The sequence below is a fragment of the Typopeltis vanoorti genome, chromosome 13 (assembly GCF_054136105.1).
Source record: "Typopeltis vanoorti isolate ZY-2024b chromosome 13, IOZ_Tvanoo_1.0, whole genome shotgun sequence".
Taxonomy (NCBI): domain Eukaryota; kingdom Metazoa; phylum Arthropoda; class Arachnida; order Uropygi; family Thelyphonidae; genus Typopeltis; species Typopeltis vanoorti.
Genome location: NC_143561.1, coordinates 61,894,115 through 61,920,826, shown reverse-complemented (window position 1 = coordinate 61,920,826; position 26,712 = coordinate 61,894,115). Strand labels below are relative to the sequence as shown.

The following is a 26,712-nucleotide window of genomic DNA, read 5'->3' as shown; positions in this document are numbered from 1 at the left end:
TCTTCAACCACTGCTTTCATACTCATTGAGCTCTACATGCCTTCCTGTCTCCTGTGTATAATCCACATCTAATGTTTTGTGATATTTTACAATTGTTGTACAAAATAAAGACCCTTAATTTTGATGTTCAGTTGTGCTGGATTCCCAGCTACACTGGAATTAAAGGAAATGCAGATGCAGTTGCTAGATCAGTTCATACTTTTTTTCCATGTTCTGTTTGACAGTCCCATAAGCAGACTTCAGACAGCTTATAAGATAAAAGCTAATTACCCAATGGCAGTCTTCATGGCATGAAGCACTGACAAACAAATTGCACTGTGATTAAGCCTGAAATTAAGCATTGGCATTCATAATACACTTTAATGGAATAACTACAGTACAAAGAGAAATAATTATATAGCAGATTTAATCGCATTGTAGTCAATGTAGAAACAGAAGAGAGGAGGTTTTTCTTGCTAGGCTCTGCACAAGTCATAGTCATCTTACACATTCTTATTTACTGAAGGCAGATGACCCACTTATGTGTGAAAAATGCAACATGCATCCATTTGTCATATTCTGGTGCAATGTCAGCACTTCATACGAGAGTGAAATGTAATTTTTACTAATCCTGATGAGTCATGTACACTCAGGTAGATGTTATCAGACTCGGTAAAATTGCACGTTGTGTTTAACTTTTTACAAAGAATTCATTATTTAAGCATATTTGATTATGAATTGTTTAATTTATAATTTTTAATTTGCTTTTTGTTCAGTTCATATTATTTACTAATTTATCACTTGATTACTATTTATTATTACCTTTTGTACTGATGCAACCTTTGCAACCTGTTATGTTATTCATTATCAAAGTGCAGTATGACCTTTGTCCTCACACCATAAATCATGAATGAATCAATCAATCAATCCAGCTTTTGATATTGTTCCACCTTGCAAACTAGTCCCTAATATTTTGCCTTGCATCAAAAAAAAAAAAAAAAAAAGAATCTTCATACACCAATTTCCTCATTTTCTCTTCATCCAAACTTGCATATCTTTCTTACACTTTCCTCAACTTATTTCTCTCCAAACAGTCCACTTCTCATTTCAAATGTCCTACTTTCATCTTGAACTTATTTATATGATTAAATTCATTCATCATCACTTTTTGTCTGCTTCATTCTCTGTAATGTTATTCATTATCAAAATGTATTTTCGCTTCTGCTTTTTTTCTTCAACCTCAATTATGCTACTCAAGTCTCTCAGTTCAATTTGATTCTTATGTCAAATTATTTGATAATAGTTTGCATCTAAAGGATATTCTACTTTACTTCTTTCTATATTAACAGATATTGTAAAGAACTCATGTCAGAAATCTGATAACTACTTTCTTGTTTTCCTGCCAATGAAATCCTCACTTAATGCTGTTCAAAACTGGATGCAGTTTTCACTTTTTATTTCAAATTCTAACTGCCTGTATGAATATATTATAAAGTAATCAAAAAATGCATTTTTGCTTTGTGTGTATGTATGTACATGCACACAAAGCTAATCAGAAATCTAACAGCTACTTGTTACTTTCTTGTTTCTCCTCAATCCCAAACAGTTCTATAGTGATGGGATTAATTTCTTATTCTGTTTACCAAAAAAGCAGCTTTTCCTCTTTCTTTATGTCATGGTTCCTTTTATAATAATGATGAGAAGAACCCTCTGCTACAGTGAAATTTATATAGGTGCAAATAATAACATAATTGATTTTATCAACCTGGAATTTGTTAGCACCACTCTGCTTGAAATTTCTTTCTGTACAAGAAGTTTATCTTCATGTTTAATGTGGAGTGTTATGGCTACTTCCTTTCCCTGATCCATGTTTCCAAAATAAATTATCCTTATATTTGTTATTCAGGATGATTTCACTTATTCTGCATTGATGTTATTATGTCCCAGTTAACATCATAAGACTTGATCATGTTGTGCTATCATAATTAGTATACAGTTAATGAAGAATACAGTTTGGTTGGCTAAATCCTAATTTTTTGTGAGTGAGCTTCACATTAAAAATAATGTGAAGCTCACTCACAAAAGTTAGTAATCTGAAAGTTGAAAGTTAGCTAATCTGGAAATTCAGCTCTAGAGACCACACATGGTACTTTTTTCAATCCACTTTAAACCTGCAGTAAACAATAATATCTCATAATGAACATTAGAAATCACTTAGGTGGTAACCTAAGTTCCAATTTTACTGGTATCTGTATCTAAGTTGATCCAAATTACAGAATATATGGTGGCAGCCTCCTAATTATCTAGCTTTTAACCTTAAGCAACTATTCAATTTGATTATCAAATAAACATGCTTTATGTGACATTTGGTCCTTATTCAGGATGAAATTACACCAAGGTTAAGCAAAAAAAAATCTTCTTTTTGTGATCTTCAGATCACTTCTATACTTGGCAGTAATTAACAGTGGTATATTTCCAATCAATTAAGCAAATATCAAAAACATTCTTTCATTTACTAAGAAATATAAATAATTTCTTTCTTACATTTCACAGAAATCTATATTGATAAAATACAGTATATAATACTATATTTAAACCACTCAGCCAGCCAGGCTGGCTGGCCAAGTGGTTAGTGTATTCGCTCTCAAGCCAAAAGGCTGCGGGTGTGAATCCCGCCGTGGGCATGGATGTTTGTGATTGTCTGGAAATCCTAGTGGTGGTGGTGGTGGTGGTGGTTGGCAGTAGATGGCATTGGTGTCATTGCAGTCAGTTGGTGGATTGAGTGGTAGAGACAGTGTTGTAGAGAAGGTGCCCTGCCTCGACGAGTCTTTGGACTCTCTGGAGGCATCAATTAATAATAATTATAATAATAATATATTCTACATATATATATATATATATATATATATATATACCATATGATTTTAAATTATATGGTATATAACTTTAACAGGGTGAAGATACTTCAAGAATAGACTTTGCTTACACTTAGAATAAAGGATAAAACAAGAATATAATTTCTTGACAAGTTTAATTTTTATTTTCACCCAAGTGGGGGAAAAAAAACTTTATACATCTATCCCTAATCCAGAAAATTTTAATAATAAGTTGGTACATCTTTTTACTACTTGTATATGTGAAAAATATAACTTTTGCACTGATTCAGCCTGAGTATATCTTCAGGGTCTTGCTCCCACTTATGCAATTTCTACAGATGCAGGATATGCTGAAGTAGTCTCAATCACTGCATTCCATTAGTGACTTGCCTAATATGACTTCTTACTAACGTGGCCTTTACCAGGGTCCTTTGATGGACGGATGCCTTGCCCTGGGAGGTTGATGCTTGGCTTGGGTTGGGTTTTTGCCTACCACTGGGTGGACTTGAGGATTCTGCAGGTTTTGTCTGGTGGAACCACTGCTGAGTATATTGAGTTAGAAAGATCCTTTTGAGTCACTCATCGAGGTTAGAGTAATCTGAAGGATCACCTGGTTTTTGGAGAAGACACCCTGCCCACACACATATACATAAATGGCTTTCCTACTTTGTGGTGGTGGTGGGGGGGGGTTCTAGTCAGTAGTGATAAGTTTAGTAGAGATCCATTACAGTCACTCAGTGAGATTTAGAGTGATCTACAAGATCACTCAGAATTTTTGGAGAGGTACCCTGCACTTTAACAGTACCTTAATAAAGATTGAAACCAGTTTGGGTAGTGACCCTTCCCATAATGCACAGCATTATACACATCTGAAAGAGTGTGTGCTTTACATTATGAGACACTAAGACAGTTCATGTGAGTTCATCAGCTTCTATGTACAAGTAGCTTAGTTGTGAAGAAACTTTGCATGCAGACTTTGTTTACACTTGGATAAAAGATAAAACAAGAATATGCTTTGTTAACAAGTTTAATTTTAGAAATCTATATTGATAAATAATAGTTCACTGGAATAAAACAAAATCTCACAACTTGCCTCCATTCCATGTGGACCAGGAGGTCCAATCATACCCTTTTCACCAGGAATACCCTGAAAAAAAAAATATATATATTGTTTTCATTATTATGTTGAAAATTTTACTAAAATTATAATTATAATTTAGTATTACTTTGGGTATATAAAATATTTCAATTTATTTTTCATATTATTTTCAAATATTAATTTCAGAAAATTAATAGCACAAGAACTGAAAAAATATAGATTAAACATTTTATTTTGTATTCTCTGAAAAAGTGATAACACATTTACAAATAGTAAAATAAAATAAATTTTACCGGAGGTCCAGGAAGGCCTTGCAATCCAATTAACCCTCGATGGCCTTTGGCACCATTCTCTCCAGCTAATCCTCTATCTCCTTTCATACCAGCATTTCCTTGAGCACCTGGTAGCCCTCGTGGACCCTGAGGACCTGGAACACCTCTTGGACCAGTTTCACCACGTTCTCCTCTTTCTCCCGATGGTCCAGTTGGGCCAGCAGGGCCAACAGCACCCTAAAGTTAAAATGTTGTTATATTTTTCAGAAAGCAAACTACACACACACACACACACACACACTGAGCCACTGAACATATAAAAACTTCATTTATCATACTATTAAATATTTCATCCAAGCTAGAATCCAATTCTTCCTTCTAAGATAGAAGGAAGAATGATCATGGTAAGATGAAGTTAGTGGATGAAAGTAATAGAATAGTAACTGCTGCAGAAGACATTATTGAGGTATTCAGTGATCAATTTATAAGAGTGTTCCATCCTGATCAGGATGGAATCACGAGGAACTTAAGTGTAGAGGACATAGGAGGGGATGATTTAATTGTGAGTGAGCAGGAGGTATTTGAAGAAATAAATAAACTTGTTGACAATAAGGTAATAGGATTTGATGACATATCACAACGCATCTTAAGGGAATGTTCCAGAGAATTAGCAATAGCATTGGCATGCCTGTTTAATAAAAGTCTCACAACAGCACAGTTTCCAAGGGAGTGGAAGGAGGGTAAAATTGTTCCACTGCATAAAGGTGGTGATAAGGCTGTAGCTTCAAGTTATAGGCCAATCTGTATATCTGGAGTTGTGCTGAAAGTACTAGAGAGAGAGAGAGAGATTGGTGAGATATCTAGGATAAAGAAATGGGTTGATAACAGCAGTATTCTTTATGGTTATCAGCATGGGCTTGTTAAGGGGAGATCATGTTTCACTAACCTGCATATGTACTATAACAAGATGACGAATACCTTGGACAGAGGAGATGCATATATAGTGGTGTATTTAGATTTTGCAAAGGCTTTTGATAAACTGCCTCACAACAAACTACTAAATAAATTGAAACAGATGGGACTGGATAAGAGACTTCTTAGTTGGATCAGCGACTGGCTGTTAGATAGGTATCAGAAAGTTGTATATAGGGTGCAGTATCCCGAAAGAGAAAAGTCACTAATGGTGTGCCGCAGGGGACAGTTTTGGGGCCATTATTGTTCAATTTGTATGTTAATGATATTGGGATGGGTTTAACTAGTGATATGAGGCTGTTTGCTGATGATGCAAAACTGGGGAGAGAAATGCAGAGTCAAGCAGATGTTATGACCTTACAAGAGGACTTGAATAGATTGCATGAATGGACAAGTAAGTGAAACTCTCAGTTCAATATTGCAAAGTGTAAGGTTTGAGATTTGGTCAGCAACGGTGAGACACAAAGTATACACTTTGTGGGGAAACTTTAACGGAAGTAGAGGAGATGAGAGATCTAGTAGTATTGGTGGATAAGGATCTGAAATTCAGGGGCCACATTGCACAAGTTGTGAAGACGTCACATCGGATAATAGCAATGATGCAGAGGATTCTGACATTCAGAAACAGAGAGGTTATGATGCATTTGTATAAGGCTTTGATCAGGTCTCATATGGATTATTGTGCACAAATTTGATTGCCGGGTTTTCATGGTGACGAGAATATGTTAGAAACGGTCCAGAGAGGATTCACAAAGGTTGTCAGTGGTCTTTGGAATGTGGAGTACGAGGTAAGTTGCAGAGCCTCATGAGAAGGAGGAAGGGGGGGGTGTGATTGAGACATATAAGCTAGTCAGGGGTTGTTATCGGATCGACATGGAAGAGATTTTTCATAGAATGGGAAAGGGGGGGGGTAGAACAAGAGGCCATCGCTGGAAACTGTATAAGGAGCGTGTGAACAGAGGAGTGAGGAGTAGGTTCTTTGCATGGAGAGTGGCTGGTGAGTGGAATGCATTGCCTGAGTGTGTTGTGGGTGTAGATGCATTGAATCAGTTTAAAGCATGGTTGGATGAGCACTTTGTGCAATAATTTGTACCTCCCATGATGAGTCTCTGACTCTATGGAGGTGAAATGTTAATAATAATGATCATTTTGGCAACTCATTCCATTCACCCACCATTCTCTGCACAATAAACCTACTATCTTATTTACCACATCCTAATGCAACTTCTAGTGATGGGTCCTCTTTCTTTCTCTTCCCATCTTCCACTCTATATATAATGCTTTCCATATTAATTCAGTAGAATCCCCCTAACATCTCTGTTATAATCCCTTTTATCACCGTATGCAAACAACTTTGTAATTTACTCATTTACATTTACTCACTCCGCTTATTCCGGATACTGATAATATTGTACACCCACACTTCGATGAAATGAGCTTGGTTTTGTGAAAAGAATAGTCAATTCATGCTGAAGGGGAGAAAGAAATAAAGGATGTATGAATTGGCCACCAACACGCAAAGTCACATGCTTTATACATAAATTTTCCAACTGTTGTACAGGCAAAATAGCTACCACTTTAAGAACTGGAATTTTCATAAAAGAAAAGCTAATTTTCCAACGTCCAATAATCAACACTCATCCCATGAAACACGTTGATTACCCTAACATCAGAATGGATTCTCCTTCTTTTGACATGAGCAGAAGTGTCAAAGGGTCTCCATCTGTGGGCATACAGTACATTAGTTATTTGTCTCTTGTTCCAATTTGAAGTTTTCTTGACACAATGAAAAATCAAGTACCTAAATAAACACACATTTGGTTGTAAGACTATATACTGTATTGGAACAGTGCTTCAGGAAGTGGATAGTCATCATCTGGGAGTGATATCTACATAGGACCTGAAGTACAATGGGCATTGCAAATGTCACAAAGACTACTCATTGTACTTGATGCTATGATAAAGACAGTGATGAGTAGAGATATGTACAATGTCTCTATGACATTTACAATCTCCACCGGACCTCAAGTCTCTGTAGATATCACTCCCAGATCCTAAATCGAATCCACCTCCTAGAGCACATGTTTGCTTGTTTGTTCATTCGCTCTCTCTCTCTCTCTCTCTGTGAGAGAAAAATATAGCTCTCATCCCTTTTTTAAATGCAAGCAAACTTAGCTTCAATGGATTTCTCCCTTGCCCTCTACCCCATCTTCCATATAATGAAAAATTTCATCAACCAATATCTTTATTTTTTTTTAAATATCCTCTCTTTCATACTGTTACTTTTACCACTAATTGAATCATCTGTTCTAAAGAACACTACAATATGTTTCACTTTTCTTTTCTGTTTCTCAATTGCATTCGCCACATCTCAATTTTTGCTCATGAAAATCTGTTAATCCCAAGATATGTTCATACTTCAATTATTTCAAAACTAGCACATGGGATCAGATGATAAATTGAGTTATTTGCTAAATATCTGATGTTTGGATTATCAATAAATAATTATATAGATTTTACTATGGTTGAATGTTTTTCTTATATTGTACCTGACTAACCTATTATTCACCCACAATTCCCTCAACTTGAGCACCAACTTGCCACACTTTAAATAACATTGAAATGCAAAAATATCACTATATGTGAGCAAACCCCTTGCCCCCCTTATCCAACACATTTATCATTTTTCATAAAATGCAAGTACTAAAGCAAGATCTATCCTTCAACAAACCTATACTGACCACTTTAGGTTGACAGATGAAGGACACTCCTATGTCTATCAACCTATATTGCAAGAATTGATGATATTAGAAATTTGGGGATGACAGAGGTGTACACGAATTTCAAGTTCAAGGAGATATTGCAAAAGTAAACAAAACAATTCTGAGAACCATCTGGATGTTCAAAAGCACACAGATAAGGATTAGGAAGATTTTAGAGAAACTAAGGAAGATTTAATTAAATCTTGGAGAAAGGGATATCTTAGGGAAGATGTAAAAAGAATTTCGATATGTAGCCAGCAAAAGAAAGAATGATTATAGAAGGATGACATTGATTGGAGAAAATGGTATAAAGACAGCTGTTGCAGAATGTGTGATGGAGATACTTAATGAGCAGTTAATAAAGATCTTTCAATCTTGTGAATGTTACTTCATGGAGAGAATGAGAGCAGTTGATGATGGGGAGAAGAGACTGACTGTAAGTGAGCAAGAGGTGTTTGGGGAGTTGAGTAAACTAGATGTAAATAAGGCTGTGGGACTTGATAATATATCACCACATATTCTGAAGGAATATGCCAGGGAGTTGACACCTGCCTTGACATATTTTTTTAATATGAGTCTTGCACTCGGTCAAGTTCCTAAGGAGTGGAAGGAGGGCAAGATTGTGCCACTTCAAAAAGGAGGTGATCGAACTCGAGCATCAAACTATAGGCCTATCTGTGTATCAGGTGTTGTGGTTAAGTTGTTGGAGAAGCTTGTGAGAACTAGGATCCAGAGTTGGGTTAACAACAATGGTATTATCTTTGATGGATAGCATGGATTTGCTAAAGGGAGGTCATGTTTTAACAATCTACTTACTTATTACAATAAAGTGACTGCTTTCTTGGACAGAGGAGAAGGATACACAGTAATATACTTGGATTTCGCAAAGGCTTTTGACAGAGTACCTCATGATAAGTTGACAGTCAAACTAGAGCAGATAGGGTTAGATATTAGATTAGTGCATTGGATTGGAGACCGGCTAGTTGATAGGTATCAACAAGTTGTGTATGGGGGAGAGATATCAGGAAAAGGAAAGTCACTAGTGGAATGCCTCAGGGTCCTGTTTTAGGGCCATTACTGTTTAACTTGTATATTAATCATATTGGTGAAGATTTGGATGGAGATATTCAGTTGTTTGCAGATGATGCAAAGTTGGGACGAACCATGAAGATTATTATTATTATTATTAAAACAAGACCTCATGGAGTCAAAGACTCATCTAGGAGGTCCTTTTATCTCACACACATCTCATCATACCAGGTCTTAAACACATTCAAACTCCTTGCAGACACCACACTCTCAGGCAAGGCATTCCAATCATTCACAACTCTGCAAGAAAAAAACCTGCCTCTCACTCTCCTACTCACACCCTCTTTATACAGTTTCCAGGTATGACCTCTGGTTCTCCCCTGATCTCCCACTATTCTCTGTAGAACTTCTCCACCATTGATCCTATAACAACCCCTCACCAACTTGTAGGTCTCTATCATATCTCCCCTCTTCCTTCTCTCCACTAGACTCTGCAAATTACATCTTTTCAATCTTTCCTCATACTCGACATTCCAGAGGTCAGAAACTACCTTAGTCAGTCGCCTTTGCACCCTTTCCAACATCTCTTCATCCTTCTGAAAACCAGGTGATCAAATCTGGGCACAATAGTCCGTGTGTGGCCTAATCAAAGCCTTATACAATGGAACAAGAATCTCCCTACTTCTACACGTCAGTGTCTTCCTCATCATTCCCAGAAGTCTTTGTGTTGTCTTCACAATTTTGGCGATGTGTCCCCTAAATTTTAGATCCTTATCCACTATCACTCCCAGATCTCTTATTTCCTCTACTTCCAACAATATATTCTCACCGAGCATAAATTCTGCATCCCATCTTTGTTTTCCAAATTTTAAAACCTTACATTTTGCAACATTGAACTCGCATCCCCATTTGCTTGCCCAATCACTCAATTTATTCAAGTCTTCTTGCAAGGCCACAACATCTTAACTACTCTTTATGGTTCGTCCCAACTTTGCATCATCTGCAAACAACTGAATATCTCCATCCAAATCTTCGCCAATATCATTAATATACAAGTTAAATAGTAATGGCCCTAAAACAGATCCCTGAGGCACTCCACTAGTGACTTTACTTTTCCTGGATATTGCACCCCCATACACAACTTGTTGATACCTATCAGATAGCCAGTCTCCAATCCAATGCACTAATCTAATATCCAACCCCATCTGCTCTAGTTTGACTGTCAACTTATCATGAGGTACTCTATCAAAAGCTTTTGCAAAATCCAAGTATATTACTGTGTATCCTTCTCCTCTGTCCAAGGAAGCAGTCACTTTATTGTAATAAGTAAGTAGATTACTAAAACACGACCTCCCTTTAGCAAATCCATGCTGTCCATCAAAGATTATACCATTGTTGTCAACCCAACTCTGGATCCTAGTTCTCACAAGCTTCTCCAACAACTTAACCACAACACCTGACACACAGATAGGCCTATAGTTTGATGCTTGAGTTCGATCACCTCCTTTATGAAGTGGCACAATCTTGCCCTCCTTCCACTCTTTAGGGACTTGACCAAGTGCAAGACTCGTATTAAAAAAATATGTCAAGGCAGGTGTCAACTCTCTGGCACATTCCTTCAGAATACGCGGTGATATATTATCAAGTCCCACAGCCTTATTTACATCTAGTTTACTCAACTCCCCAAACACCTCTTGCTCACTACAGTCAGTCTCTCCTCCCCATCATCAACTGCTCTTAATCTCTCTATGAAGTCACATTCACAAGATTGAAAGTTCTTTATGAACTGCTCATTAAGTATCTCCACCACACATTCTGCCACGGCTGTCTTTATACCATTTCCTCCAATCAATGTCATCCTTCCATAATCATTCTTTCTTTTGCTGGCTACATTTCGAAAGAACTCCCTAGGATTCTTTTTAGCTTCATTAGCTAACTGCTGTTCATACCTCTCTTTAGCTACTCTCACCAACCAAGTCACTCTCCTTGCCTGGTCTTTGTAGAACTCATGAAATTGGTTACTTCCACTTCTCTTATGCTGCCTCCACAATGCCCTTTTTCTCTGTATTGCATGCTTAATCTCTTTATTCATCCATCTCACACCTAACTTATTTAACCTTCTCACCCGTGGTATACATTTAGACATTGCATCCACTAAATATTTTTTGAAAATCCCCCAAGCTGCATTGATCTCTTTTCCAGCTAACTCCTCATTCCATGCTACACCTGCAAGCTGTCTCCTGAGCTCTTCATAATCACCCCCCTTGTAGTTCCACTTATACCCTTTTTTCACAGGGGTCCTTGCACTGCTGGCAACCACCCAAGTAATCACCTCATGGTCACTTTCACCAATTGGTGGATGATTTGATACCTCATTGATAATTACATCCTCCGATGAGATGACCAAATCCAAGACCCTTAATCCTCTTGTGCCCTCTGTTACATACTGTCTGAGGTAGTTATCCCTCAAAAACTCAAGAAACTCATTTTCTTTACTTCCAGTTGCTATCTCTTCATTCCAGTCTATATTGCCATAATTAAAATCACCCATAATGATCACCCTTTTCTTATTTGCTTGGCTTATTTGACTATACATTTCACTATCACCACCATCCACATTACCAGGTCTATAACAACATCCCACCAAGTATTTGATTCTATTCACCTCTATCTCACACCATACTGCCTCAAAACCACTGGCCCGATTTCCCTCTTTCATCTCTACCTTGTATGGACATAACTCTTTCTCTATCATCAATAGCACTCCCCCTCCCTTTTTACCCCTTCTATCCTCACAAAACACATCATACCTTTCCATCTCTATTCCTGTCAGGATGTCATCCTCATCTAACCATGTCTCACTTATTCCTACAATCTCTGGGTGCACAGACGCAATTAGTGTAACCATTTCATCTGCCTTGTTTCTTATACTTCTAGCATTGGTATACAAACACAACAACTCATTTCTGGATCTACAGCTAGTTCCACTGATACCACTCACTCGATGTGATCTCTCCATGCTGGACTGGGGCCATTTCCCTTTCTGCTTCTTCATTTTAGAACCCTTTGCAATTCCATCTGTTTCCTTTTGATCCCTGATCATCCCATTACTTTCCTGTCTACACATTCTCTCACCTCCTCTTGGAGCATCCACCTTTCTCACGCTCTGTATCCCTGTCCACTCTGAGCCTCCCCGTTTCCCTGCTCCTCTTGCACACCCATTCTCTCATTTTCTATACTCAAAAAAATTTCCTCTAGTCGCCGACTAGACTCGAAACCAAGACTTCCTTCATGCGGCCAAACGAGGTGGTGTGCAAACGCCACATCCACTGAGCTACACAGGCTCTTTGAGCTACACAGGCTCAACAAGATGTTGTGGCCCTACAAGAAGACTTGAATAAATTGAATGATTGGGGATGTGAGTTCAATGTTGCAAAATGTAAGGTTTTAAATTTTGGAAAACAAAGATGGGATGCAGAATTTATGCTTGGTGAAGATATATTGTTGGAGGTGGAAGAAATAAGAGATCTGGGGGGGGGGGGGTGATAGTGGATAAGGATAAATTTAGGGAACACATAGCCAAAATTGTGAAGACAACACAAAGGCTTCTGGGAATGATGCAGAGTAAACTGGTGTGTAGACGTAGGGAGATTCTTGTTCCATTGTATAAGGCTTTGATTAGGCCACACATAAACTACTATTGTGCCTAGATTTGGTTACCTGGTTTTCAGAAGGATGATGTTGGAAAGGGTCCCAAGGTGATTGATTAAGGTAGTTTCTGACCTCTGGAATGTCGAGATATGAGGAAAGATTGAGAAGATGTAATTTGCAGAGTCTGGTGGACAGGAGGAAGGGGGGGGGTATGATAGAGACCTACAAGTTGGTAAGGGGTTGTTATTGGATCAATGCTGGAGAAGTTCTACAGAAAATAGTGGGAGATAGGAGGAGAACCAGAGGTCATCCCTGTAAACTGTATAAAGAGGATGTGAGTAGGGGAGTGAGAGGCAGGTTTTTTTCATGCAAAGTTATAAATGATTGGAATGCCTTGCCTGGGCGTGTGGTGTCCGCAAGGAGTTTGAGTGTTTAAGACATGGTATGATGAGCTGTGTGTGTGATAAAAGGACCTCCCCAGATGAGTTTTTGACTCCATGAGGTCTTGGGGTAATAATAATAATTAAAAAAGTTATCTTTCTATAAGGCCATATATATTATATGACCACATCCAGATTATCATGCATAATTTTGATTGCATGAATTTCTCAGGAATGAACAAATGGTGAGGGGATTAGAAGACATTGTTGTTGTTGTCATTTTTTTATAATGTCAGCAACTCTAGCTATAAAGTGCCAAGACAATTTTTAAATAAATTAAACTGGAATGTTATCAAACTATATATTTGATATATACAGTGCTTGACAAATTATGCAGAACCTTACAAAGCAAAAATATATATTTGTACAAGAACCACCATTTTTTTAATGATATGTTCCAGTAAGTAAACAGAAGGTCTATAAAGTGATTAAAGTATTGTAACATGAATGGATACATTATTTTTTATGAAATAAATACTATTTTCATTAATTAAAAAAAACTATCTATTCTGTTTTGTCCATTATACAGCTACTCGCCAGTGGTGGGTGAGAGAGAATATTTGTGGAGCCCTGGGTATATACATCAATAAAATCAAGTAAAAATATCTGTTCATTTAAGAAAGGTTATATAAATTAATATATCCAAAAATATAAAAGCATCAGATGAATGTAATAAATCTGATAAAATCTGCTGGAGTATATTAACTTCAGGAAGATTAATGGCATAAAAATTAATGGGTAAACTCAGGATATTCTGGTTTCAATTTATTATTCCCATATAAGAGATTTGCCGGCAAAGGTTGGTTGATTGGTAGAGCCTCTGCTACTAATGGCTCAGTTAAGTAAGTTTGAACGCAGTTAGTAGTTGGAAGGAGACCAATCGTTCGATGCTGTTGGCACACTCTCCCTCGATGAGTCTTTGGACCTCCTGGAGGTGTCAAATAATAATAATAATAATATCCTGAGTTCACTCATTAATTTTTGTGCCATTGATTTTTATTCAGAACTTTCACATTTCAATATTTATACACTGCTTTTCCATATTATTTCCATTTTCTGTGGAAGCTGAGCTAATGTCACGAGTGAATGTAGTAAGAGATTTGAGCTGTGTTAAAAAAAAGTGTTTTTAATTAGTAGTTTAGTATTTAATTCCATGACGGATGGCAATAATAATAATATTATTATTATTTATTATTATTATTATTATATTCCAAAATTTTATTCATCAGTCTTCCATATTTTTATATTTTATATTTTTACTCAAACAATTTATCTTCATCTTTAAGGAAATTTACTACACAGTTAATTTAGTTTTACTGTTTTTGTACATCAAAGGAAGTTAAATCAACCAATGTTGGTTCATAACACCATTATCATTCCTAATTTATGAAATTAATGTCTTCTATTCATTAACACAATTTAAATCAACTGTAGTAAAAAATAATAATAATAATCATAAATTGTAGGGAACTCCTTAACATAAATTCTCACACTACATGTACACTCTCCTATATTTAAAGAAAATGCAGTAAAATAAAATGGAATATGTAAACAGCAGTAACTCTGTAGGATTTCCATTAGCAGTTTTGGCATTTGTTAGTGGATATCCTGGTATGCCACTCACTTCCAAAAAAAAAAAAAAAAACGTTTTGGAGGCTCATGGATGAAATAATCTCATTTTGTTTTTAATACTGGAAGATTGGGGAGCAAAGTTACATACTTGTAATCCTTGAATACCAGGCACTCCAGGTGGACCAGAAGGCCCAGGTGGTCCTTTGTCACCAGGACGTCCAGCAATTCCAGGTTGTCCTTCCTTCCCTGGATGACCCTAAATAAAAATGCAAACATACACTACACATCCTGGAAAATAAACAAAATTTAGAGCATGCAAAAATTATCTGTGAACATTGTTTTAAATAAGTTAAGTTTAAAGAAGAAAATTTTATGTTTGCGAACATATTTTGATTTTGTTTCTTGAATGGAAAAAGAGAAGTCAAAAATAAAAATTAACGTTCTTTATCTCCATATATATATATATATATAGTCTTCCCTTTCAAGAGATATGGCCACATCTATAAACACTTATTATTCTATCTCTAGCAATCACATTATATTATTCTTGTTCCTAAATTGATTTTGAATTTTCTAAGGTATCTATAAGTCAGTGTTACTCTTGCTTTGTTGATGCTAGTGAAAATTATTAGTAAAATGTAAACAATTACATTACTTCTATTTTTACTTTTTTATTTTAACATTCTATTAAACAACAATCAGATATTTTGGTGGTTTATCATAGTTTCATGTAGTGAGAGAGGTAATATATTTTGGTATAATATATTACCTTATATAATAAATTAATTGTATAATCAGTATAATTTTATATATATATATATATATATATATATATATATATATATATATATATATATATATATATATATATATATATATACACTACATAAAATACTAAAGTATAAAACCAGAAGGCATCAACTAAACAAGTCTTAATTTAAATTAAAATTATTACTCTTAAATGTCTAGTGATGCTGTCAATGATGCCTAAAGGTAAGGTGAAAGAATTGATTGTTTTAACTAATGACTTGAAAAGTGAAAAATATTATATGACAGAAGATGTGAAAAAGTCATTAGAAGAAGTGAGAAAGATGAGCAAGGGAGTAAAGATTGTTGTAAGTCTGCTCCCACTCTATGGTAGCAGTACATTTAGGAGGAGGGCAGTGATTGTAAATGAATCAATGTGTAGGTTGTGCAAAAGGAGTGGTGTGGAGATTGTATATCTATGAACTGAATATGATGGACATATAATGCTGATGGACTGCACCTAAATTGATTTCGAGTTAGGTATTAGGATTCATTTTAGAAATTATGAACTTTACAACAGTGTTATAAATAACTATTTTAATTTCCCAACGTTTCGACCTTCATATTAAGGTCATCATCTGGAGTATACACAAATACACAAGGACAAGCAAGTTACATTTCACACAGCATGATAAAGAGACAATGATTTGATCAACGATTATACAGATACTTTTTTTGGTCATTCTTGCACACATTTGTTTCTTTGGTGCCTGCACACACACACACACACACACACACACACACACACACACACACACACACACACACCCCTATCCTAATTCTTTCTTTTAGTGTTACACAGTGATCAGCATTCATTTCAGAAATTATGGACTTGACAACAGTGTTATAAATAACTATTTTATATATAATACGTAATTTGTAGATACATATCTTTCACATCATTGATCTATAAGCAGCAACCAACTGTATAATTTGTTCTGCTGGTCTGTCTCATCCCAGGTTGCTTCATTCTCATGCTGCATTTCATCCACTTTCATCACCGCCCTTCCCCCATCATCCTGTTTTCTTTATCTTTCTTGAAAATACTGTACTCTTCACATTATATATAACTACATTATCTGCTGCCAGCCAAGTCTCACTAATGTTTATACCTTCTGGCAAGGTTGCACAATCCACCATCCAAAAATTCCTCCTAATAATTCTAGCAGTAGAAGTATACATAATCTGTAGCATCCTATTATGTCCCCCAGCCACCTTCACACCTTGTATTGACTATGCCATTCAATTTTGTTGCTTGAGAGATACTACATTTTTTGGTCATTCTTGCACTCATTCATTTCTTTGGTGCCTGCACAAATGCACACACACACATACATACCCACCCACATCTATCCTAATACCTAATCCTTTCTTTCAGTGTTACATGGTGATCAGCATTCATTTTAGAAATTATGGACTTTACAACCGTGTTATAAATAACTATTTTAATTTCCCAAAGTTTCAACCTTCTATTAAGGGCATCATCTGGAGTATACACAAATATACAAGGACAAGCCGAGTTACATTTCACACAGTCTGCTAAAATGCTAAAGAGACAATGATTTGATCAATGGTTATTCTACTGGCATGACCTCTAGTGAAAATATAATATATATATATATATATATATATATATATATATAAAATAAATAAAAAATACAAATAAAATTAAAAAATTAATTAATTAATTAGAAACTACAACAAAGCTATATTCTATTTAAGATAACATAAGAGAAACATTCTTTCATATAGATAGTTTTCTTACAGTAACAATGATGTCCTAATTTAACATGACAATTGTTATATTAAATTTAAGATTCTGGATTATCTACAGTCCTGTTTATAGTTAAGTCTTAGGGAGAAAGGTTCCGTGGATAGAAAATGTGCCTTCCATATGCCTGGGATTTTTAGACCATCCTTATTGTTAAGATTAGGGTGGTTGATAAGAATCTCACGGGCTTCCTTAAATTTACGTTCATACCATGTTTTGGCGTGATGCAAACAACTGGTGTTTTTCCAGTCAATTCTATGTAAAGTGTTCAAGGCATGATCAGAAAGGCCAGCTTCACCATAGTTATTATATTTAATGTGTCATTTATGTTCCTTTTGTCTGACAGGAATTGTGTGTCCTGTTTCCCCTATATATGGTAGATTACAGGTGCAATAAATACGGTATACTCCAGGGTGGACCAGCAGAGGGAGTGGGTCTTTGGATGAGTTGAGTAAGCTTTTTAATGCTGCAGGAGGTTTAAAGCGGATTGAAGGTTGTATTTTTGGTATTCTGTTTATTTTATCTGATGTCCCTTTAATGTATAGAATGGATATAGTTTTATTGTAGTCTAGTTTATCTTTGTTTTTTAGTGAGGTCTTGTAGAGAATTTTGTTGATAGTGTTTTGGCTGTAACCATTTTTTAGGAATGCATTGCTGAAAACTTTAAATTTGTCTTTAATTGCTTGTTCATTAGAGCAAATCTTCAAAGCCCTCTTTTTTAGAGTATCAATGACACCTAGTTTTTGTGTTGGGTGGTGGTGGTGGTAGGAGTTTATGTGTATATATTGGCCCAAATGTGTCGGTTTCCAGTAAACAGTGAAGGAAAGACTGTCAGAAGGAAGACGTGTGACAAGTGTATCAAGAAAAGGAAGTGTGTTCTGTTTTTCAATCTCAATTGTGAACTGTATGTGTTTGTGTTATTTGTTTAGGTGGCTAAGGAAAGAGTCTAGTGTCTGGCAGTCATGGGGCCAGATAGCAAAAACATTGTCAATGTATCTAAGCCAGACTTTGGGTTTCAAAGGAGAGGAATCTACAGCACGTTGCTCAAAATATTCCATATAATAGTTAGCAATGGGGGGGGGGGGATAATGGCGAGCTCATGGCTGTGCCTTCTTTTTGTAGGGTAGAAAGCATTTTGCCACACAAAATAACCAGAACATAATATATGCGCAAAGAGCACCATCATGATATCTGGAGGGAATTTGTCCTGTAAAAGAAGGATAGTGTCATTGATTGGAACATTTGTAAAGAGGGCAGAGACGTCAAAACTGACTAATAAATCATCTTTTTCTAATCTAATGTCTTTGATTATGTTTATGAAGTGTTGTGTATTTCTGATATAGGAGGGGGAATGACCTACCAATTCCTTGAGTGTTGCCGCTAAATTCTTGGCTTGGTGATAATCTGGGCTGTCTATATACCTTTGATTATTGGCCAGAGTGTGTTTTGTTTGTGTAACTTTGGTAGACCATAATATCTTGGAGAACGAGCGTAATGTGGAAGTAATTTTTTGACTGTATCTTCAGGCCATGCGGTAACTGATTTAAGTAGCCTCTCTGTTTTCTTTTTTTTTTATTCTATTGGTTGGGTTGTAGTTAATAGGTTTATATGTACTGTTGTCCAAGACTAGCAGATTTATTTATTTCTTGTAAATAAAGAAATCAAATATTTATTGCTTCTGGTTGGTTGTTGTAATCACGGCTTGTGGTTGGTTGTTAACATTCATTGAGGAGAAATTCAAAAATGTCTGTTGGTTTTGTCGATCTTTTAGTCTCTGAAATTTGGATTGACAAAACCAATGGACATTTTTGAATTTCTCCGCAGTGAATGTTAACAACCAACCACAAGCCAGTGATTACAACAACCAACCAGAAGCAAGAAAAAATGGGACCCCCCAATCACCTTCAGGTAATAGTAACGTAGTCAACCTATCCAACCATGCCTTAACCACCTTGCCAGTCATTATGGAACAAATACGCATCCACGTACGCTTCGTATTTATCATATATTTTAATGTAATATCAACGGTATTACAATTTTAATATGCACTTCGCATCCATGGTAACTTGGATGTATATATACGTCCTGGCTGATAGCATGGTTAAACAAAGATGTACTCTTGCTACTCAGCAAAGGTTTAAACTTTGCCATAGCACCCAGATCGACTAACAAACTGGATTTTATTTATACTATTGAAAGAGGCTAAGATTCATTCCAACTACCATAGCAGATAAAATGCATTTAGAAACCGCCAACATTTTAAATGTAAATTATAAGAAAACAATTACAAGCAACTTAATGAAATATGAATTAACAGTGGTGAAATCACTAAAATCAGATGCAGACATTGTAATAACTAGAGCCGATAAAGGCAGTGCCACCGTTATTGTAAATCGAACCACATATTTAGAAAAAACGAATCTGCTAGTCTCAGACAACAGTACATATCAACCTCTTAACTAGAACTCAATCAATAGAATAAAAAAGAAAACAGAGAAGCTACTTAAATCAGTTACTACATAGCCAGAAGATACAGTCAAAAAATTACTTCTGTACAACAATTACGTTCTCTGAGAATTTACAGTCTACCAAAGATACACAAACAAAACACACCACTCTGGCCGATAGTCGAAGGTGTAGACAGCCTGAATTATCACCTAGCCAAGAAATTAGCATCAACACTCAAGGAGTTGGTAGGCCATTCCCCCTCCTATATCAGAAACACACAACACTTCATAAACATAACAAAGACATTACATTAGAAAAAGATGATTTATAGTCAGTTTTGATGTCTCTGCCCTCTTTACAAATGTCCCAATCAATGACGCAATCCTTCTTTAACAGGACAAATTCCCTCCAGATATCATGCTGTTCTTTGCACATGTATTACGTTCTGGTTATTTTGTGTGGCAAAATGCTTTCTACCTACAAAAAGAAGGCACAGCCATGATCTCGCCATTATCCTCCCCTATTGCTAACTTTTATATGAAATATTTTGAACAACGTGTTCTAGATTACTCTGCTTTGAAACCCAAAGTCTGGCTTAGATATGTTAACGATGTTTTCACCCCATTGCCACCAAACATTAGGCATTTTGTTGACCATCAGGAGTGGCGCTAGCGTCGCCGTAGCACGTGGCGGTGAATTTGAGCTGTGCAGAAGAAAGTGATTTTTAATCGGTGAATAGTCCGCTTTTTTCCCCATTTTTCTACGTTTGTGAGTGCTAAATTGTTTCTCTGAATACGAGTGTACTTCAGTGGTTGTTTTTTGGAAGTTAGTTGCTGTCGCGATATAATATATTTTGGTACCGTCGGAATCGAACGTGTAACGGTGGAAGACAAAACGAAGCTAAGTTACTGTATTTAGATATATTTCATTTTATCTAATTATATTTAGTACTTAAATGTTCTGATGTTTGTACTTTTTTTCCTCTTATTTATTAATTGAATAATTATTAAAGATTACGCTACTCGGCAGTAAGGAATGATGGTGGATTCAGCAGCAGTCGCAAGTGGCGTAACGCCAAGTCCTCCGCCATTTAAGAACTCAATTATTGGCAATATCATAAGGGACTTTGTGGCATGCAGTACTTGCGGCATGTATGCGTCTCGTGAATTACATATGTGGCTTGTTAAAGAGAGTGGAGAGCGTATGTGCGCAAAATGCAGGCAGTTGGAGGAAATAAGTACATTAGATATATCGATATCCGACTTTGTTGCTCCAGGAACGGGGAATGAATGTAGGAAGACAAGTAGTATGATAGCAGAGAATGAGAAAATAATAGTTGATAGTGTGGAAGGTGTGAGTGACTGTGGAAGTTTAGGAGATGGTTTTGTTTGGGAGAGTGAATTTAGATTAAGAGTGAACTGACCTGCAGAGGGAGATAGATGAGTTGAAAGAGGAGGTGGAATGTCTTGTGAATGAGAGCAGAAGTATGAAAGATAAGATTAGGAGAATGGAAGAGATAAATGCAAGGCGAATCAGAGTAGGAGAGAGAGAGAATTTAGGGAGTATGAGTGAGAGGTATGGGGGTGCTAGAAGAGGAGAGGATGGAAACAGTAGGAGAGACGGAATGAGAGAGAGATATGGAAGTGCTAGAAGAGGAGAGAATGGAAATGGTAGGAGAGATGGAATGAGAGAGAGGTATGGGAATGCTAGAAGATGAGCGGATGGAAACAGTAGTAGGAGAGACAGAATGAGAGAGGGATATGGAAGTGCTAGAAGTGGAGAAAATGGAAACAGTAGGAGAGAGGGAATGAGAGAGATGTATGGGAGTGCTAGAAGAGGAGAGAATGGAAACAGTAGAAGAGAGAGGTATGGGAATGAAAGAAGAGGAGAGAATGGAAACAATAGGAGCGAGGGAATGGTAAGAAGTATAATGTATGGCGACTCAATGATCTGTGGTGTTCAAGATAGGATGCGTGAGGAGTGTTTGCCAGGAGGAACAATAGAAAGGGTGGCTATGGCAATTAAGAGAGGTGTAAGGGTGGATGAGATGATTGTGATGGTAGGAACGAATGACTTGAGTGGTAATGTAAGTCGGGCAGCGAGAGATATGAGATTTTTGCTTGAGACTGTACGGAAGAAGACAGAGAGAGGAAAAATAGTGTGCGTGTTGCCTAGGTATGATAATGATGAGCTGAGCAGAAGAGCGGTGATATTGAATGGCATAACAGCGAGAATGTGTGACAAGAGAGGACTGGTATATGTGGATGCCTGGAGTGTGTTTGAGGAAAGAGAGGAGTTGTATGCGAGAGACCGTTTACATTTGAATGAGGAAGGACGTAGGCATCTGGAGAGATTGCTGTTCTGAACGAGTCAGTGTGTCCCAGGGAGGATGATAGCAGGGGTGGCCTCTTGTGGGAATGGATACTTGGGAGAAGGGAGACAATGTCAGGTAACACTGAGCCCAGTGGAGTCCAGAAGAGATAATGCTGGGTATAGAAACAATGGCATTTATATGCTGTATACTAATGCCAGGAGTATCCGGAATAAGGGAGAGGAATTGGTGGCGCAGATAGCATCAGCCTGGCCAAAAATTATTGCGATCACTGAGACGTGGTTGACAGAAGGGGATATAACAACAGGTATAGAAGTCGCTGGGTATAGCATTTTTCGTCAGGATAGGAGGGGAAAGCGTGGTGGTGGGGTACTGCTTATGATAAGTGATGACCTATGTCCTCTAAGAGTGGAGAATTTGGAGAATTTGGAAGGAAGTGAGACAAATGATTTTGAGAGCGTATGGTGTGAGGTAGAGGTAGGCAAGACAGGATATTTAGTGGGGTGTTGCTACAGACCCAGGAGCACAGAGGAGGATGGGGACTAGGAGATGTTTAGACAGCTAAGTTTGGCAAGTGCAAGAAGAATGATTGTTATGGGAGATTTTAACTTCAGTAGTATAAATTGGAGAGAGAAAGATGCATGTAGCAATAGGGGAATGGAATTTCTAGAATTCTTGAGGGACAAATGTCTTAGGCAACATGTAACAGAGGGAACAAGAGGTTCAAAAATTTTGGATTTGGTTATAGCATCAGAAGAGTTGATAATAACTGAGTTGACGTCTCTCCCACCAGTTGGAGAGAGTGACCATATGGTGTTGACTTGGAAAATGAATAGACATGCAGGAGTATCAAAGAGACGGGAACTTATGTGGAATTATAAGGCAGGTGATTATAATAGTCTTAGACGTCAACTTCGGGAAGTTTCATGGAGGGAGGAATTGGAAGGCCAGGATATCACCAGTGCGTGGGAAATTGTGAAATAATATTTGTTATCAGCAATGGTAAGTTGTATACCACGAGTGAAGAAGAGGACGCAATTTGGAGTAAAGTGGATGACAAACAATATTAAACAGGAATTGCATGCGAAAAAGAGGTTATGGAAGAGATATAAGGAGATAGGTGAAGAGATGCATGAGGAATATAAGACACAGGCCAGAAGAGTGACTAGTGTGGTAAGGAAAGCGAAACTGGAATATGAGAGGAGATTGGCCCTAAGATCCAAAGAAAATCCTAGGGAATTTTTTAGCTATGTGGCCCGTAGGAGGAGAAATGACTGTGGAAGAATGATATTGTGGGATAAAAACGGGAATAGAGTGACTGATGCAGAGGACATAGTGGAATTGTTCAATGAACACTTTATTGGAGTATTTCATCCTAGAGGAGTCAGTTTTAATGCTATAGGGATAGGACTGGTTCGAGGTCTGGAGGTACAGGAGGAGAGTGTGTTTCAGATACTGGGTACTCTGGATGTCAGTAAAATGGATAGACTTGGAAAATGAATAGACATGCAGGAATATCAAAGAGATGGGAACTTATGTGGAATTATAAGGCAGGTGATTATAATAGTCTTAGACGTCAACTTCGGGATTTTTCATGGAGGGAGGAATTGGAAGGCTGGGATATCACTAGTGCGTTGGAAATTGTGAAAGAATATTTGTTATCAGCAATGGCAAGTTGTATACCACGAGGGAAGAAGAGGATGCAATTTGGAGTAAAGTGGATGATAAACAATATTAAACAGGAATTGCATGCGAAAAAGAGGCTATGGAAGCGATATAAGGAGACAGGTGAAGAGATGCATGAGGAATATAAGACACAGGCCAGAAGAGTGACTAGTGTGGTAAGGAAAGCGAAACTGGAATATAAGAGGAGATTGGCCCTAAGATCCAAAGAAAATCCTAGGGAATTTTTTAGCTATGTGGCCAGTAGGAGGAGAAATGACTGTGGAAGAATGATATTGTGGGATAAAAATGGGAATAGAATGACTGATGCAGAGGACATAGTGGAATTGTTCAATGAACACTTTATTGGAGTATTTCATCCTAGAGGAGTCAGTTTTAATGCTATAGGGATAGGACTGGTTCGAGGTCTGGAGGTACAGGAGGAGAGCGTGTTTCAGATACTGGGTACTCTGGATGTCAGTAAAGCTGTGGGACTGGATGGTATTTCACCAAGAGTTTTGAGAGAATGTGCTAGGGAATTGACAGTACCTTTAACGTGGCTTTTCAATGAAAGTCTGGCTTTGGCAAAGGTGCCCAGGGAATGGAAGGAAGGTAAGATAGTGCCATTGCATAAGGGTGGTAACAGACTGGAAGTGTCTAATTATAGGCCAGTCTGTGTGTCATCAGTAGTTGTTAAGATCTTGGAGAAAGTAGTGAGGGACCGTGTACAGCATTGGGCAGATGAGGGTAATGTTATCTGTGAGAATCAACATGGATTTGTGAAAGGAAGCTCTTGTTTTAGCAATATGCTAGCCTTTTATAATAAAGTTACAAGAACATTAGATGAGGGAAAGGCATATACTGCAATTTTCTTAGACTTGGCGAAGGCATTTGACAGGGTGCCACATGATAAGCTGATATTTAAGTTGCAGCACATGGGTCTGGATGTCAGATTGGTCAACTGGATTCAGGATTGGCTGTCTGATAGGTATCAGAGAGTTGTGTATGGTGGAGCAGTTTCCAGGAGGCAGAGGGTTACAAGTGGGGTCCCACAGAGCTCAGTACTAGGACCTATATTGTTTAACCTTTATATCAATGACATAGCCAGTGGATTGCAGGGGGATATTCAGTTATTTGCAGATGATGCGAAGCTGGGAAGGATTATTAGTAATAGTGCAGATGTGGTAGCCCTGCAAGAGGATTTAAATAAGCTAGATAGATGGGCAAATGAATGGGGGTAGTTATACTGGAGGAAGTAGGGAGACAAGAGATCTGGGGTTGATGATTGATAGAAACCTGAAGTTTAGGGGACATATTGCAAAGGTGGTGAAGGTAACACAGAGGATTGCTGCTATTATGAGAAGGACACTGACCTGCAGAGATAAGAGGGTTATCATTCCATTGTATAAGTCTCTGATCAGACCACACTTGGATTATTGTTCTCATATTTGGTCCCCAGAATTTGAAGGGGATAAATTAACTGTGGAAAGGATACAAAGACGGATGACAAAGATGGTTTCAGGACTGTACAAGGATAGTTATGAGGATCGGCTGAGAGAATGTGGACTGCAGAGTTTGGTGGATAGAAGAAGGAGAGGTGATATGATTGAGACTTTTAAACTGTTGAGAGGTGGTTACAGGGTTGACACTGGGGAGTTCTTTTGCTTGGTTGATCAGCGGGAAGGAGTGATGACAAGAGGCCATCCCTGGAAGTTACGAAAGGAAACTGTGAGCAAGAGGGTAAGGAGTGGTTTCTTTGTGTGGAGGGTGGTTGAGCCGTGGAATGCCTGATGGAGTGGTGGGAGCGAGAACGGTCAGTGAGTTTAAAGAGTGGTATGATAGACTTTGTGTTTCTCAGGGGGGGGGACCTCCCCTCAGTGAGTCTTGACAGACTTTATGTCTTAGGAAGGACCTCCCTCGATGAGTCTTTTGACTCCTTGGAGGCCTGAATAATAATAATAATAATAATTTTCCTTCAGCCACTTAAACAAACAACACAAATGCATACAGTTCACAATTGAGATTGAAAAGCAAAACACACTTCCTTTTCTAGATACACTTGTCACACGTCTTCCTTCTGGCAGTCTTTCCTTCACAGTTTACCGGAAACAGATATATACTGACCAATATATATACACACACACAAATTTTTCAATGAATACATGCACAAGTAATTATTATAGGGTACATCAACTATGGAGACAATAGACAGTAAGAAGAATGAGTGGGCATGTGGTCTTGACTTAGGAGGTTACAATATATGAAATTTTCAGTTAAAAAGAAGTTTTTGCAGGATAGATGATTATGATAATCATAGGAAGCAGCTCGAAGCATTACCACAACACAAGAATTTGCAAGAGAAGGATGTCAATAGTACAAGGGAGTATCTGAAGGAAGCAATATTAGACTATATACCCAACATCAGGATGATAAATTATGTAGGAGTTAGATGGATTAATGGTATTAAGTAGAAGGTGCAAAAAAAAAAAGTTTTAGAGGATATATACAGGGTGTTCGGGATAAATTTGACAGTTTCGTAAGGAAAAAGAAAATCTTCTTTGCATCTATTAAATTTAATGAATTGACAAAAAAACATTACAGGCAGAGTTAATTACAATACTATCAACAAGATTTACTCAAAATAACCACCATTAGCATCGATCACAGCTTCAATTCTGCTTCGGAACCTCGAACAAGCTGATGCTACAGTCTCCCTGGGAAGGGCCGCAAAAACTGTTTTAATTTTATCCATTAACTGGGCTTTTGTATTACTGGAAGTGCGATTGGTGTCTTTTTCAACTGCGCCCCATACAAAATAATCCATGGGGTTAAGGTCTGGGGAGTTTGGAGGCCAAACATTTGGACTGGTGAAGTCGTAGAAATTTTCAGACAACCATTTTTGACTTTTCCCAGAGGTGTGGCAAGGGGCCGAATCCTGCTGCCATACATACGGCTTACCATTGGCTACCCTTGTTATCCAGGGCTTGACTACAGTTAGCAACTCCACGAACAAAGCCCGAATTCCAATGCCAGGGTTCTT

The 26,712-nt window shown here is 37.4% G+C and overlaps 1 protein-coding gene across 1 annotated transcript in view; it reads right to left on the bottom strand.

Annotated features, from left to right (window-relative positions):
• The window catches only part of LOC150100214 (uncharacterized), an 850,396-nt gene that overhangs the window by 81,014 nt on the left and 742,670 nt on the right, over window positions 1-26,712 (bottom strand). Inside the window, exons 41-43 of the mRNA XM_090402345.1 lie at window positions 14,801-14,908; window positions 4,248-4,463; window positions 3,949-4,002 (exon numbers count right to left, since the gene is read on the bottom strand). Of these exons, the coding sequence (XP_090258471.1) occupies window positions 3,949-4,002; window positions 4,248-4,463; window positions 14,801-14,908 (378 nt within the window). The remainder of the gene's footprint in view (window positions 1-3,948; window positions 4,003-4,247; window positions 4,464-14,800; window positions 14,909-26,712) is intronic.